At 44.3% G+C, this 15574-nt stretch overlaps 1 protein-coding gene across 1 annotated transcript in view; it reads right to left on the bottom strand.

Annotated features, from left to right (window-relative positions):
* The window catches only part of LOC121277745 (trace amine-associated receptor 1-like), a 30669-nt gene that overhangs the window by 13502 nt on the left and 1593 nt on the right, over positions 1-15574 (bottom strand). Inside the window, exons 2-3 of the mRNA XM_041187384.1 lie at positions 15367-15490; positions 14297-14402 (exon numbers count right to left, since the gene is read on the bottom strand). Of these exons, the coding sequence (XP_041043318.1) occupies positions 14297-14402; positions 15367-15490 (230 nt within the window). The remainder of the gene's footprint in view (positions 1-14296; positions 14403-15366; positions 15491-15574) is intronic.

Here is a 15574-nt window from a genome sequence, read left to right as displayed (position 1 = left end):
TAACCTGCTGCCATAAGACTTAATGGGATCCGGAGTTAATGTTGAGAAATCCAAGGGCAACTCCCTCCCATGTGCATACCACTGTGCCACTATCTCTGCTGGGTCTGCCCTGCAGGTAGGGTAGGACATACCCACCTGCCACCCTACCTGCCTGTCACCTTATCCAGCTACCGCTGCATGCCCCTGCTACCTCACCCAACCACTACATCACTCACATACCACCTAAGCCAACCACCATCTCACCTGCCAGCTAACCCCATCTGCCACATCAATTGAACTCTCTCTTCCATCCCCAACCCTTTTCTGGTCCCCCTTTTTTCTAAAAATATATCATTTTTAAAATATATTTTTCTTTTCCCACCTATTTCTATTATTTTTAAATTTATTTCCATCCATTGTTTTATCTCCAACTTTTAGCCCATTTTGATCCCTTCCCCCTACCCCACCCCTACTAGGCCATCTGTCACTTGCTCGTCCTGCTTTCTACTCTTAATGTCACCATTAGCACATTCCTTAGCCTAATATTACCCCTTTGTCCTTTTGTCTATGACGTCTTTGGCAATCTCTTCTTTGCCTCCACCTATCATTGGCCCATTATCCAGCTCTACCTGTCCCACCCCCCTCAAACAGCTTATATTTCACCTCATTTCTATTTTTCTTTAGTTCTGATGAAGAGTCATACGGACTCAAAACATTAACTATATTCCTCTCCGCAGATGCTGTCAGATTTGCTGAGTTTTTCCAGCTATTTTTGTTTTTGTGCCACATCACTTACCTACCCACAACCAACTTAGCCATGTTATCCCCTTACTCATCTCATCCACCACTCATTTACTTCACCTGCCAGGGGTGGTGATGGTGGTGTCTGGTTATCATCTATAAGGTATGATTCTGTGAAGATAACTATGTCAGGCTGTTGCTTGACAAGTCTGTGAGATAGCTTTCCCAATTTTGGCACTACCCAAATGTTAGCAAGGAGGACTTTGCAGGGCTAACAGGGTTAGGTGTTGCTGTTTCTGGTGCCTAGTTCAATGCCAGGTGATCCTCTTCCCAGTTTCTTTCCTTTTGGGCCTCCTCGTGGTATAAGACAGTTGAGTGGCTTGCTAGGCCATTTCAGAGGCCAGTTAAGAGTCAACTACATTGCTGTGTGTCTGGAGTCACATGTAGGCCAGATCAAACCAACCGACTACCCCTCAGACCCGATTATCATTACACACATCTACTTGCTATCCTACCCACCTGCAATCTCAGCCATTTACCACTGCAGATACCTACCACGTCATGCAACTGCTACCTAACCCAGCCACCCGCCTCTTCACCCACCTGCCACTTCATTCACATGCCACATAACCCACATGCCATATAACCCGCCTAATTCACCTGTCAGCTCACCCACCTGTCACATTACTTACCTACCCACTAGCCACTTACTCACTTACCCATTTCACCCTCTTACTCCACTCATCCACCTACCCGCCTACCTCATCCATCTACCCACCCTATCACTCTACCCATTCATTCGTTCATCCATTCACTTTTTGATTTTCATTCATGGGATGTAGGCTTCACTGGCTGAGCCAGCATTTATTGCCATAGAACCATAGAAAAGTTACAGCACAGAAGGAGGCCATTCAGCCCATCTTGTCCATGCCAGCCCGAGGACACCCAGGTGCCTTTTCTAATTCCACCTTCCTGCACCCGGCCCATTGCCCTGCAGCTTACAGCACTTTAGGTGCAGATCCAGGTACTTTTTAAAAGAGTTTAAAGTTTCTGCCTCTACCACCAACTTGGGCAGGGAATTCCAGACACCCACTACCCTCTGCGTATAAAAGTTCTTCCTCATGTCCCCCCTATTCCTTCTGCCACTTACCTTGAATCTATGTCCCCTAGTTCTAGAATTCTTCATCAAGGGAAACAATTTTATCCTGTCCACTTTATTCCCCTCATAATTTTGTACACCTCAATCAAGTCACTTCTCAGCCTTCTTTGTTCTAAGGAAAATAACCCCAACCTATCCAATCTCTCCTCGTAGCTACATTTTTCTAACCCTGGCAACATTCTTGTAAACCTCCTCTGCACTCTCTCCAGGGCTATTACATCCTTCCTGTAATGTGGTGACCAGAACCGCACACAATATTCCAGTTGTGGCCTCACCAGTGTTTTATACAATTCCAACATTATATCCTTACTTTTATATTCTATACCTCTGCCAATGAAGGACAGCATTCCATATGCCTTCTTTACAACCTTGTCTACTTGAACTGCTGCCTTCAGGGACCTGTGTACTTGTACACCAAGACCTCTCACTTCTACCCCTCTTAGTATATTCCCATTTATTTTAGAATCCCTGTAACTGTTTGACCTCCCTAAATGTAGGACCTCACACTTCTCTATGTTAAAATCCATCTGCCACTTTACCACCCACTCCACTAACCCATCTATATCGTTTTGGAGATTATGGCTATTCTCTACACTATCCACTACTCAGCCAATCTTTGTGTCATCTGCAAATTTCCCAATCGTGCCCCCGACATTCACGTCCAAATCGTTAATATATGACACAAACAGCAAGGGTCCCAACACCGAGCCCTGTGGAAAACCACTTGCAACAACTTTCCATTCGCAAGGGCATCCATTGACCATCCCTAGTTGTCCTTGAGAAGGTGGCGGTGAGCTGCATTCTTGAACTGCTGCAGTCCATGTGGTGTAGGTGCACCCATAGTGCTGTTAGGGAGAATATCTGATTCTGAAATAAATACATCGTCTTTTCATCCGACACCAACATATTTCAAATCCTCCCACCTCCCAGTCTGTTACCATAGTAAAATTCAGCCCCTACTTTAAGTTTAACTGGTTCAGTCACAAAGATACACATCATCTAATGTGGACCTTGAGACCTGGGATTAAGACTCCCATTAACTAACAGCTAGCTAGTCTGTGCAGGAACGTGCTCCACGAAGCCTTTCCAACTTGGGTAACAGGTCCACAAATCACTGCCTGACACTTTTCAAACTTTTGCCCACATCGGTCTTAGCAAGAAACTTTGGACAAGATAGTTGTGGGTGCGGTCTTAAGCAGATGAGAATTTTTTCCATTCTGAGATGTTGTAGCTGACACATTCATTGTTATTTCTGCTGGCACTGCTGTTACTTTCTCAATGGTATTTTCCCCTTGACTCTGTCATAGATTTGCAATCCTGGTCTTCATTTTGATGCACTACAGCACTTATAAAATGAGGTTTCAAAACTTCACTGATACTTCTGTCAGACTGGAAAGGCATCAGGAACAATGTTGCGCATGCACAGGCGTGTGTGGGCCAAGTGCATTATGTTCCTGACACCTTACTGGTCGGTAATGGGAATTACAATGATACCAAGGAATTTCTACAACTCTGTCCTCTAATGTTAATAGATTTTGCCACCAACAACATTACCATAATGACAACAACTAATACTTTCACAGGGATTTCTTGTTCAAATCTCCTAGTCTGTCCAAGTCTTCAGTACAAATTATAAAAATAAAACTGATGATATTGGATCAGTCGTCCAGTGTAAATCTTGCTGACTTTGATTTCCTTTGAAGCCAAATTTGTTTGAAGCATCCGCAGCATTTTCATAAGGATCCAGCAAATCAGAAAGTATTGGAGTGCTTTTATTCTTTTTATAACCGCTAGTCTCATCTGTTGATTTACTGTCAGATTTATACACTCTATCCCTTCCTGTCACAGTCTATTTTTCATTTCCCGTAATAATACCTTTTTCTTTTGCCTTGTGTCAAGAAGATATAATAATGCCCATAATGTTATTGGAAATTATTTTGAAATAGGGTTTATTGGTGTCTGTGTCTATGGCCTGAATTTTTCAGGCAGGGGCAGTCGCAGAGTCAATCGTCGCCCGCGATCGGCTCTGCACCGCTATTTTACACGAGCAGGCCAATTAAGGCCCGCCCAGTGTAAGACGTGAACCATAGCACTCAACGCTATCTGTGCAGGTGGGAGGAGGAGAGTGATTCAGGGCAAGTGCTCTTTCACGTGCATGCACACGAAAGAGCGCTTCAATCTCCCTGAGGCACGGAGCTGCCTCAGCGAGATTGAATCGCTATTGTAATTAATGAATAAATGGTTTAAAAATTTATTTAAACATGTCCCCTCATGTGACTGTGTCACATGAGATGGGTCCTGTTTTTAAATTTAGGAAATTTTTTAAATTTAATTAATGAACACTTTAGGAAACCTCATCTTGCTTGTGGATGAGGTTTCCTAAAAAATGCGAAGGCAGCTTGGTCTTTTCGCCCGCCCGCTATCCATAAGGTTGGACAGGTAACATTAACAATGATCTTAATCAGTTCCTGAATGGCTGAACGAAACATCGCGATGACATTGGGTCGCATGCCCGACGTCATTGCGTGTCATTTTAAATGTTGGTATATCGGGCCCGCCCTGCACACCGACTGAAAAATCCTGCCCTATGTGTGTCTTAATTGGATTAAAGCCAACTGGTCTAGAGGCTTTGATGTATAGAAGTAGGTTTGAAATGTTAATCAGATAATCATGCATTTAGAAACATAGGTGACAAAGCAGAAATTTGCATTTTTAAATAAACCATTCAAAAGAATGGGTAAAATATTACACCTAGCCAGAAGAAGCTAAACAATGTATTTACTTTTTCCAAAGCTTAATAATAAAATTGGTAATATGAGAGGGTTTTATTGTTAGCAGAGGTACAATTCAAAAGAACCTAGTGATACAATGAGAATTTGCATTCAAAGACGAAAATAGGTATAAAGGGAGAAAAGGCTATTGGCAAAAAGGAGGGATTCTAAGATCTAAAGCCTACGGCCTGCAAGCCTCAAGCTGTTGTCTGTAAGGGCCCAGAGCTGAAAGAAACTCATTTTGAATTTGACTGTCCACAGTGTGCTTTTCCAGGGGTCTGTTTAAATCTGTATGTTTTACTGTTACCTTTATATTACTCTCAGTTACACTTCCATTAGTTAGAAGATGTTTTAGAAGTTATTATCATGGTAATTTTAGGCATATGTATGTGCTTACAATTTTTAAATTAATAAATGTTTAATTTTGTTTTATAAAAACTTCTTGAGACTCGGTGTTCTTATTATAACTGAATTCAAAGCCTGCACCTCAAAACATACAAATTGCAAAAATTGGTTATGACAGTTGTCTCAAGTTTCTCTCTGGAATTTGAACAGCTCAGCATTTACCATCGGCTGTGTCATAATGCTTGTCCACTTGCCTTAAAACCCTCTCCGCTTTCCTAGTTATGCAGCTTGCAAGAACACAGGTCCCAGCATGTTTCAGGTATAGACAGTCCCAAGGGTACAGATCCACTTTCTCCAGTACTGGTGCCAGTGCCCAACAAACAGGAGCCCATTTCTCCCATACCAGGCTTTGAGCCACACATTCATCTCCCTAATCCGATTTGTTCTGTGCCAATTTGCACGTGGCTCAGGTAATAATCCAGAGATTATGACCTTTGAGGTTCTGCTTCTTAATTTGGCGCCAGACTTCTCATTCTAACTATGCAGAACCTCCTTCTTTGTCATGCCAATGCCGTTGGTGCAAACATGGACCACAATGACTGGGTCCTCCCCCCCCCGACTACAAATTCCTCTCCAGCCCTGAGCAGATGTCCCGAACCCTGGCACCAGGCAGGCAACACAGCCATTTGGACAGTAGCCCTTGGCTGCAGACAACAGTGTCAATCCTTCTGACTATACTGCTCCCTACTACCACTACATTCCTTGTAACTCCCTCCGCTTAAATGGTTTCCTCTACCACAGTGCTATGTTCAGTTAGCTCATCCACACTGCAGCCCCCACTCTCATCCAAACAAGCTGAAAAACCCTCAAACCTGTTGGACCATTGCAAGGGCCCAGGACCCCGCTTGGTCCCTTAACTGCCTCACTTGCAGTCATACCCCCACACACTTGACCACTGGCCAAATCAGAAGATTCTATCCTAAGGGGTGTGACCGCCTCCTGGAATAAAGTGCCTAGGTAACTTTCCCTGTCCCTGATATGCCACAGTCTCTGCACTCAGTCTCCAGCTCAATAAATCAGAGCCGAAGTTCCTGCAGTCGCAAACACTTACTGCAGATGTGTTTGCACTGGTTCACACTGGTGTCCTGAAGCTGCCATATCCTGCAATCATAGCACATCACCTGCCCTGCCATCTCCAATGTGTGCTTATTAACAATTATTCATTAATTAATTATAATTAATAAAGCCTACACCTCCCAATTGGTTTTGGCACTGCCAGTAAACTTTACAATACTGATAAAACAATACAGTATTTACAATACTGATAAAACTGATAATACCAGTTACTGGTTTACCTGCTCCTTCTGCTGCACCAAAGTGGAAATCAAATAGTAGAGGTTGAACAAGAGTGGAAGGAAAAAAAAATCACCTCCTCCCCATCCTCCACCAAACTCCCCACTCAGCACACTTTACTTCCTGCAGTAAATCTTACCTAAAGCACTTCTTTCCCCCATGCACCAAATTCCCACTTTGAACCAGATCCCAAATACACTCACTTGATCTCTGTCTCACTCAGGCCGAAGACTCCTTGCACTGACTATGTGCGTCTTACTGACCCATGTTTCCATGGATATCTTTGATAAGGCAGCGAGAGGGTAATTTTTTAATTCATTCTCGGGATGTGGGCTTCGCTGGCTGCGCCAGCATTTATTGACCATCCCTAGTTATCCTTGAGAAGGTGGTGGTGAGCTGCCTTCTTGACCCACTCCAGTCCATCAGGTGTAGGAACATCCACAGTGCTGTTAGGAAGGGAATTCCAGGATTTTGACCCAGCCACAGTTAAGGAACAGCGATATATTTGTAAGTCAGGATGGTGAGTAACTTGGAGGGGAACTTTGAGGTGGTGGTGTTCTCATCTATCTGCTGCTCTTGTCCTTCTAGATGGTAGTGGTTGTTAGGTTGGAAGGTGCTGTCTAAGGAGCCTTGGTGAGTTCCTGTAGTGCGTCTCGTAGATGGTACACACTGCTACTACCATGCGTCTGTGGTGGAGGGAGTGAATGTTTGTGGAAGTGGTGCCAATCAAGCGGGCTGCTTTGCCCTGGACGGTGTCCAGCTTCTTGAGTGTTGCGGGAGCTGCACTCATCCAGCCAAGTGGGGAGTATTCCATCACACTCCTGACTTATGTGTTGTAGATGGTGGACAGGCTTTGGGGAGTCAGGAGGTGAGTTACTCATTGCAGGATTCCTAGCCTCTTACCTGCTCTTGTAGCCACAGTATTTATATGACTAGTTCAGTTCAGTTTCTGGTCAATGGTATCCCCAAGATGTTGATAGTGGGGGATTCAGTGATGGTAATGACATTGAACATCAAGGAGCGATGATAGGATTCTCTCTTGTTGGAGATGGTCATTGCCTGACACTTGTGTGATGTGAAAGTTCCTTGCCACTTATCAGCCCAAGCCTGGATATTGTCCAGTTCTTGCTACATTTGGACATGGACTGCTTCAGTATCTGAGGAGTCATGAATGGTGCTGAACATTGTGCAATCAACAGCGAACATTCCCACTTCTGATCTTATGATGGAAGGAAGATCATTGATGAAGCAGCTGAAGATGGTTGGGCCTAGGACACTACCCCGATGAACTCCTGAAGTGATGTCTGGAGCTGAGATGGCTGACCTCCAACAACCACAACCATCTACCTTTGTGCTAGGTATGCGGAGAGTTTTCACCCTGATTCCCATTGACTCCAGGAAGGATTCCTGATGCCACACTCGGTCAAACACTGCCTTGATGTCAAGGGCAGTCGCTCTCACCTCACCTCGGGAGTTCAGCTCTTTTGTCCATGTTTGAACCAAGGCTCTAATGAGGTCAGGAGCTGTGTGGTCCTGGCGGAAATCAAACTGGGCATCGGTGAGTGGGTTATTGCTAAGCAAGTGCTGCTTGATAGCACTGTTGATGACCCCTTCCATTACTTTACTGACGATCAAGTGTAGACTGATGGGGTGATAATTGACCGGGTTGGATTTGTTCTGCTTTTTGTGTACAGGACATACCTGGGAAATTTTCCACATTGTTGGGTGGAGGCCAGTGTTGTAGCTGTACTGGAGTAAAAGTAAAAGTAAGACTCAAAGTTACAGATGTCTAGAAAGAGGAGAAAATTCCAAGAATAGACACAGAAAAGTCGGGCAATAAACGATGCTAGAACAGTACTTTTCAAAGTAGGGTCCCAAGAAAATAAACAAAAGAAACAGAAAAAAAACAAGTTCAAATGCAGGAGATTGAGAAAAGTATTCAATAAATTCAAGTTGTGCAGTAAAACTAAAGGCGAGGCCGATGGCAATCACTGTTATATAGGTGGAAATGGTAGAACAACTTTAGGTGAGAGACAGGTATGCATAAAAACTCAAATGCTGTTGGAGTTGCACGGCTGCAGTATTGGCTCCATGAATTCGTTGTCTGCTTCACTGTTGAAATGTATTTAATGGAATGAAGTTGCTGTAATTATATGACAGATATGAACTAAACTCACTACAGGAAATTAAGTCATGTTCAGTTAAGCCTATATACCCCTTTAACAAAGTAATAACTGTTAATTACTGCAAAACAACCTCTCCGATGCTGAAAGTTAACTTGCAGGTGTGGAGTCATATTCCCTCAGGTTTTAATTGTTGCAGATTTAAAAACTGGAACACTTTATATATGCAGTTTTTTCTGTTTCTTTTGTCTCTCTAATTTTTCTTTCACTCTCCTTATTTCTCTTTTTCTACCCAATTTGACATTGAAATCAACCCTTCTAACTTGCATTTCCTTCTCGATCTTTGTGTGGCTAACTTCTCAATCTTCCACTCTGATTGCTTTCCCTGTTCACCCAGGTCTCAAGTAGCCAGTTTCCTTTACTGCAATGTTATCAGCTCATACTTTCAGCATGATGCCACACAGAAAATGTAAAAGCCTCAGTATACAATGACAGGTCAAACTGATGACATATGCTATTATATGCCCTGTAACAGTGAATTGTGGCCCATTAAGTATGGTGGGCACAAAATACAAAGGGCAAAGTTAAATTATGGAAATAAATCAAGGGGCCATGTGCAATCAAGAAAAGGGGAGCAATTAGTGAAGGTGAGCTCACCTTAAAAAAGGCTAACATAGAAGTCTGTTTTCGTTAATAAACATAAAACCTGTTAAAGTTAGTTTATTGTTTAGTAAATGGATGTGCTGTTAGTGAACTGTGAAACTTTAATCTTAAATACCCAGTAAACACAGAACAGCAAGTTCCTGGTAGAGAAACACTTAAAGGTAAATCTTACAAATGTGTCCCTATTCAAAGAGATTTCCACTGGAAACACAAATGTATCCATTATTCCATGATTCACTCACAAATGGCTGAAGTATTGCTTTCATGTCTTCCCCTTCAACAATTTTACCCTATTTCTTCCTCTCCTCTCCTGAAAGGTATTGATTCCTTGCTGAGGTTTGATTCCGTGGGCACATGTCACTCAATAGTATCTCACCCAAGCTGCTGTGATTTCATATTTGAGCGACCGGCAGTGTTTATGAACAGGTTATTCTATCATGGACACATCAGTCAGAGTAAGATGATTACGTTCATCAGACAGTTGCAATAATGAACTTCCAGCAGATCACTATCAGGAGAAAAACCGCTGGTCAATTTCCTTCTCAATTGCCGCAGATGCCGTGATCAATTGTGGCATTCGTCATTGCAAGACTGATTGTAACACACCTCCTGCCACTCCTTACAATACTGCACTGAAGTATGATTTTGTAAGTTTGAAGAATTGTTTGAAAAATCATCGGGACCGATAGAATTTATTTTACTTACATCAAACCAGCTCTTTTAATAAATCAATTTTGCCGATCATAGAAGGTGCAGAAATTTCATACACTCATTTTGCTGAAAACCAGGGAATGTTAGTAAGCGGAGGAGAGTCTAACTGAGTTTTGAATGCTTCCTTCAATCAATCTTAGAAAATGAACTTTCAACAGATCATTCCATTCACAAAATAAATATGACCATGAAACCATTGTCGATTGTCATAAAAATCCAACTGGTTCACTAATGACCTTTAGGGAAGGAAATCTGCCATCCTTACCTGGTCTGGCCTACATGTGGCTCCAGACCCACAGCAACCTGGTTGACTCTTAAATGCCCTCTGAAGTGGCCTAGCAAGACACTTAGTTGAATCAAACTGCTACAAAGTCTCAAAAAAAGGAATGAAACTGTACAGACAATCTATCACTAAGCTAGGCACCAGAAACAACAATGGCAATTGCGGCCCTGTTGACCCTGCAAAGACCTCCTTAATAATATTTGGGGCCTAGTGCCAAAACTGGGAGAGTTGACTCACAGACTAGTCAAGCAACTAGTCATCCTCACGGAATCATATCTTACAGATAATGTCCCAGACACCACCATCTCCATCCCTGGCTATGTCCTGTCCCACCAACAGGACAGGCCCAGCAGAGGTGGTGGCACAATGGTATACAGTCGGGAGGGAGTTGCTCTGGGAGTCCTCAACATTGACTCCTGACCCCATGAAGTCTCATGGCATCAGGTCAAACATGGGCAAGGGAAAATCCTGCTGATTACCACATACCACCCTCCCTTTTCTGATGAATCAGTGCTCCTCCACATTGAACGCCACTTGGGGGAAGGACTGAGGGTGGCAAAGGTGGGGGAACTTCAATGTCTAGCACTAAGGGTGGCTCAGTAGCTACTACTAACTGAGCTGGCCAAGTCCTAAAGGACATAGCTGCTAGACTGGGTCTGAGGCAGGTGATGAGGGAACCAACAAGAGGGAAGAACAGACTTGACCTCATCCTCAGCAACCTGTCTGCCGCAGATGTATCTATCCATGACAGTATCAGTAGGAGTGACCACCGCACACTCGTTGTGGAGACGAAGTCCCGCCTTCACCTTGAGGATACTCTACATTGTGTTGTGTAGTATTACCACTGTGCTAAATGGGATAGATTTCGAACATATGTAGCACCTCAAGACTGGGCATCCATGAGACACTGTAGGCCATCAACAGCAACAGAATTGTACTCAAACACAATCTGTAACCACATGGCCTGGCATATCCCTCATTCTACCATTACCATCAAGCCAGCGGATCAACCCTGGTTCAGTGAAGAGTGCAGGAGGGCATGCCAGGCATATCTCAAAATGAGGGGTCAACCTGGTGAAGCTTTAACACAGCACTACTTGCATGCCAAACAGCATAAGCAGCAAGTGATACACAAGCCTAAGTGATCCCACAACAAACGGTTCAGGTCTAAGCTCTGCAGTCCTACCACATCCAGTCATGCATGGTGGTGGACAAGTAAGCAACCAACTGGGTGGAGAAGGCTCCACAAATATCCCCATCCTCTATGCTGGGGGAATCCAACACATCAGTGCAAAAGATAAGGCTGAAGCAATCGCAACAATCTTCAGCCATAAGAGGCCCCCAGCATCACAGATGCCAGTTTTCAGCCAATTCAATTCACTCCATGTGATGTCAAGAAATGGCTGAAGGCACTGGATGCTGCAAAGGCTGTGGGTCCTGACAATATTCCGGCAATAGTAGCGAAGACTTGTGCTCCAGAACTTGCTGTGCTCCTAGCCAGGCTGGTCCAGTACAGCTACAATACTGGAATCTACGTGGCTCTGTTGAAAATTGCACAGGTCTGTCCTATATATAAAAAGCAGGACAAATCCAACCCAGCCAATTACCACCCCATCAGTCTACTCTCGATCATCAATAATGTAATGGAAAGGGTCACCAACAGGGCTATCAAGCGGCACTTGCTCCTGACCTCATTACAGCCTTAGTTCAAACATGGACAAAAGAGCTGAACTCCCAAGGTGAGGTGAGAGTGACTGCCCTGGACATCAAGACCACATTTGACTGAGTGTCAAGGAGCCCTAGCAAAACTGGAGTCAATGGGAAATGGGGGAAAACTCTCCATTGGTTGAGTCATACCCAGCACAAAGGAAGATGGTTGTGGTTGCTGGAGGTCACTCACCTCACCTCCAGGACATCACTGCAGGAGTTCCTCAGGGTAGTGTGCTAGGCCCAACTATCTTCAGCTACTTCATCAATGACCTTCCATCATAAGGTAAAAAGTGGGGATGTTTGCTGATGATTGCACAATGTTCAGCACCATTGGTGACTCCTCAGATGCTGAAGCAGTCCATGTCCAAATGCAGCAAGGCCTGGACAATATTCAGGCTTGGGTTGACAAGTGCCACGTAACATTTGTACGACACAAGTGCCAGGCAATGAACATCACCAGCAAGAGAAAATCTAACCATTGCCCTTGACGTTCAATGACATTACCATCACTGAATCCCCCAATGTCAACATCCTGGAGGTTGCCATTGACCAGAAACTGAACTGCACTAGCCATATAAATACTGTGGCTAGAAGAGTGGGTCGGGGCTGGGAATCCTGCGACGAGTAACTCACCTCCTGACTCTCCAAAGCCTGTCCACCATCTACAAGGCACAAGTCAGGAGTGTGATAGAATACTCCCCACTTGCTTAGATGAGTGCAGTTCCCACACACTCAAGAAGCTTGACACCGTCCAGGACAAAGCAGCCTGCTTGATTGGTAACACATCCACAAACATTCACTCCCTCCATCACCGATGCACTGTAGCAAAAGTGTATACACCATCTACAAGATGCACTGCAGCAATTCACCAAGGCTTCTTAGACAGCGCCTTCCAAACCCAAAGGACAAGGGCAGCAGATAGATGGGAACACCGCCACCTCAAAGTTCCCCTCCAAGTCACTCACCATCCTGGCTTGGAACTATATTGCTGTTCCTTCACTGTCACTGGGTCAAAATCCTGGAACTCCCTCCCTACAGCACTGTGGGTGTACCTACACCACATGGACTGCAGCGGTTCAAGAAGGCAGCTCCCTAACACCTTCTCAAGGGCAACCAGGGATGGGCAATAAATGCTGGTCCAACCAACCTACATCCCGCGAATGAATTAAAAAAAGTATGACTATGACTAATCCATTACTGTTATGATGTGGTCACCAGGCCTTTGTGAAAAGGTGCAGGTAGGACTTATTAAAACAGGCTTACACAAAGCACTGAAGCAATCTTGATAAATTTGAAACAGCAGATGTTACCATGGATTAATGATTAACAATTTATAACAGATAACATTTAACTCCTGTGAATCTAATTTCCCACAGTGTCCTACCCATGCTATTGCAACATTTGAATGATATAAAACAAAAGAAGGCAGACTGGAAAGCACAATAATATTGATACTGGAAATCTAAAAGAGAAACAGAAATGATTGGAAATACTCAGCAGATATTTGCCTTACCAGCTGAGTATTTCCAGCAATTTTTGTTTTTATTATCAAAGAAAATAGATCCTCTGGTAACAAAACAAGAGAGCCCTTTAAGGATAAGCAATTCCCTATCAGGAACGACAACAGATCTTCCGGTCTCCGGACAGTCAGAGAACGGACGTAAATCCAAAATGCACCACTGAACCCCTCAAAGGTCCCAACGCAATGACTCTGTTTATTTGTCCAGGAACCTTGAACTTGTGATGGGTAATTCCCCTGCTCCCTGAGATCCCTTAAAGGGTCTCCAGTTCTGACTCACTTACCTGAATAGTTACCCAGGAAATGTTAGACAGAAAACTCCTAGTCTAACTCCTGGGTAATGACAGAACACTGACCCTCCAATCACTCTCACTTAGCCCCCGGCTACCCCCTTGACACCCCGATTCCCCATGACCTGATCCGAACTTACCACCCAACTTCTCCTGACACCCCTGATCACCCCGACACCCCCGAATCCCCCTTTAACCTCCTGGTTCCAACCTGATAGCTGGCTCCCCCTAACCCAACCAGTCCTGACCTGACCTCACCACTCAATCCCTCCGCTCTCACCCCAACTCCTCCCAAGCCCTGACCACCCTACCCCCTTATCCACACTACCCCTCACCCACCCTACTCCTTACCCATTCTATCCCCTTACCTACCCTACTCACCAGCCTATTCCCTTAAGCACCCTATTCCCTTAGTCACTTACCTTACCACCCTACCCAGCTGCCACCCTACTTCATTGCCCACTTAAATTACCCACCTTAACTCCTTGTCCACCCTACACTCTCACCCACTCTATCCCCTTCCACATCCTATTCACTTAACCACTCTACTCTATTACCCACTTACCTTACCCACCCTACCCCCTTACCCACTTACCTTCTCTCTATAGCTTTTTAGAGAAGCTTTGGAGCACTTCAACTCTTTGCTTACCAGAATACAGCAGCTAGTTCTTGTAAAAAGGGGCCGTGACTTCTGCACGGATTCTCTCCACTGCTCCCTCTGAGGATTCCGTACTGAATCAGTTCTGCAGGATCCTCTAATGGAAAAAAATCGGGGGAACCTAAGCATGTATTTTTTGTCTGATGAGAGTCAGATTAAGGGTTCCAATCCTGAACGGAAGATTTGGGCCCAATGCTTGATAGCCTCACAACTAGAATCCAAATAAATCCAAATCCTCAGCAAACCAAAAATAACTTTGTCTTATTTGGATTTATATAAAGTCAGAGGGGGTAATGTCTATATCAGGCCGGTGGTTGATAGACCACGTTCTGTACCTGTCTGAAGGTAACCATCTTCCCTTGATGTTCAATGACATTACCATCACTGAATCCCACCCACCAGAAACTGAACCGGACTAGCCATATAAATACCACGGCTACAAGAACAGGTCAGAGCCTAGGAATCCTGCGGTGAGTAACTCATCTCCTGACTCCCCAAAGCCTGTCCATCATCTGCAAGACATAGGTCAGGAGTGTGATGGAATATTCTTCAATTTCCTGGATGAGTGCATCTCCCACAACACTCGAGAAGCTCAACACAATCCAGGAAAACCAGCCTGCTTGATTGGCACCACATTCACCAGCTTGACCTCTGCCATCTAGAAGGACAAGGGGAGCAAATGCTTGGCAACACCACCACCTGCAAATTCTCCTCTAAGCCACACACCATCCTGTTGCGGGGTCAAAATCCTGGAACTTAACAGCACTGTGGGTGTACCAACAGCACTGTGTGTGTACCTACGCCACATGGATTGTAGCGGTTCAAGAAAGCAGCTCACCACCACCTTCTCAAGGGCAAGTAATGCTATCCTAGCTAGTAACACCCATGAAATAATTTTTGAAAAAACAGGAATCAGTGTGGCTCTTGTGCCATTTTCGTGACTGTGGTTTGATTTACTGTAATTGAGCTGCCAATGAGAAACGTAAATGTTCTGGCAGTTTGCCATTTCTGGACTGGAAAATCCAACAGGATGGTTGGTTTTGAAAGGCTTGTATTCGCACCCATAAGGAGGGTGGTGGAAACATCAGGAATGAAAGGAAAAACCGGTTTTGAGAAGTAGGCAAAATTTTTGGAGCACCCACTGCAACAAGGACATTCTTTGTGAAAGCCTTTAATCTTCAAAACCTGCAAACAATTGGCATAAAACATGTATTTCAAACCTGTATCCAGCTTTCCCTCACTGACACTTTGGCGTATGCTCAAAATGAA

The sequence above is a fragment of the Carcharodon carcharias genome, chromosome 5 (assembly GCF_017639515.1).
Source record: "Carcharodon carcharias isolate sCarCar2 chromosome 5, sCarCar2.pri, whole genome shotgun sequence".
Classification (NCBI taxonomy): domain Eukaryota; kingdom Metazoa; phylum Chordata; class Chondrichthyes; order Lamniformes; family Lamnidae; genus Carcharodon; species Carcharodon carcharias.
This window is presented reverse-complemented; position numbering and strand designations above follow the sequence as displayed.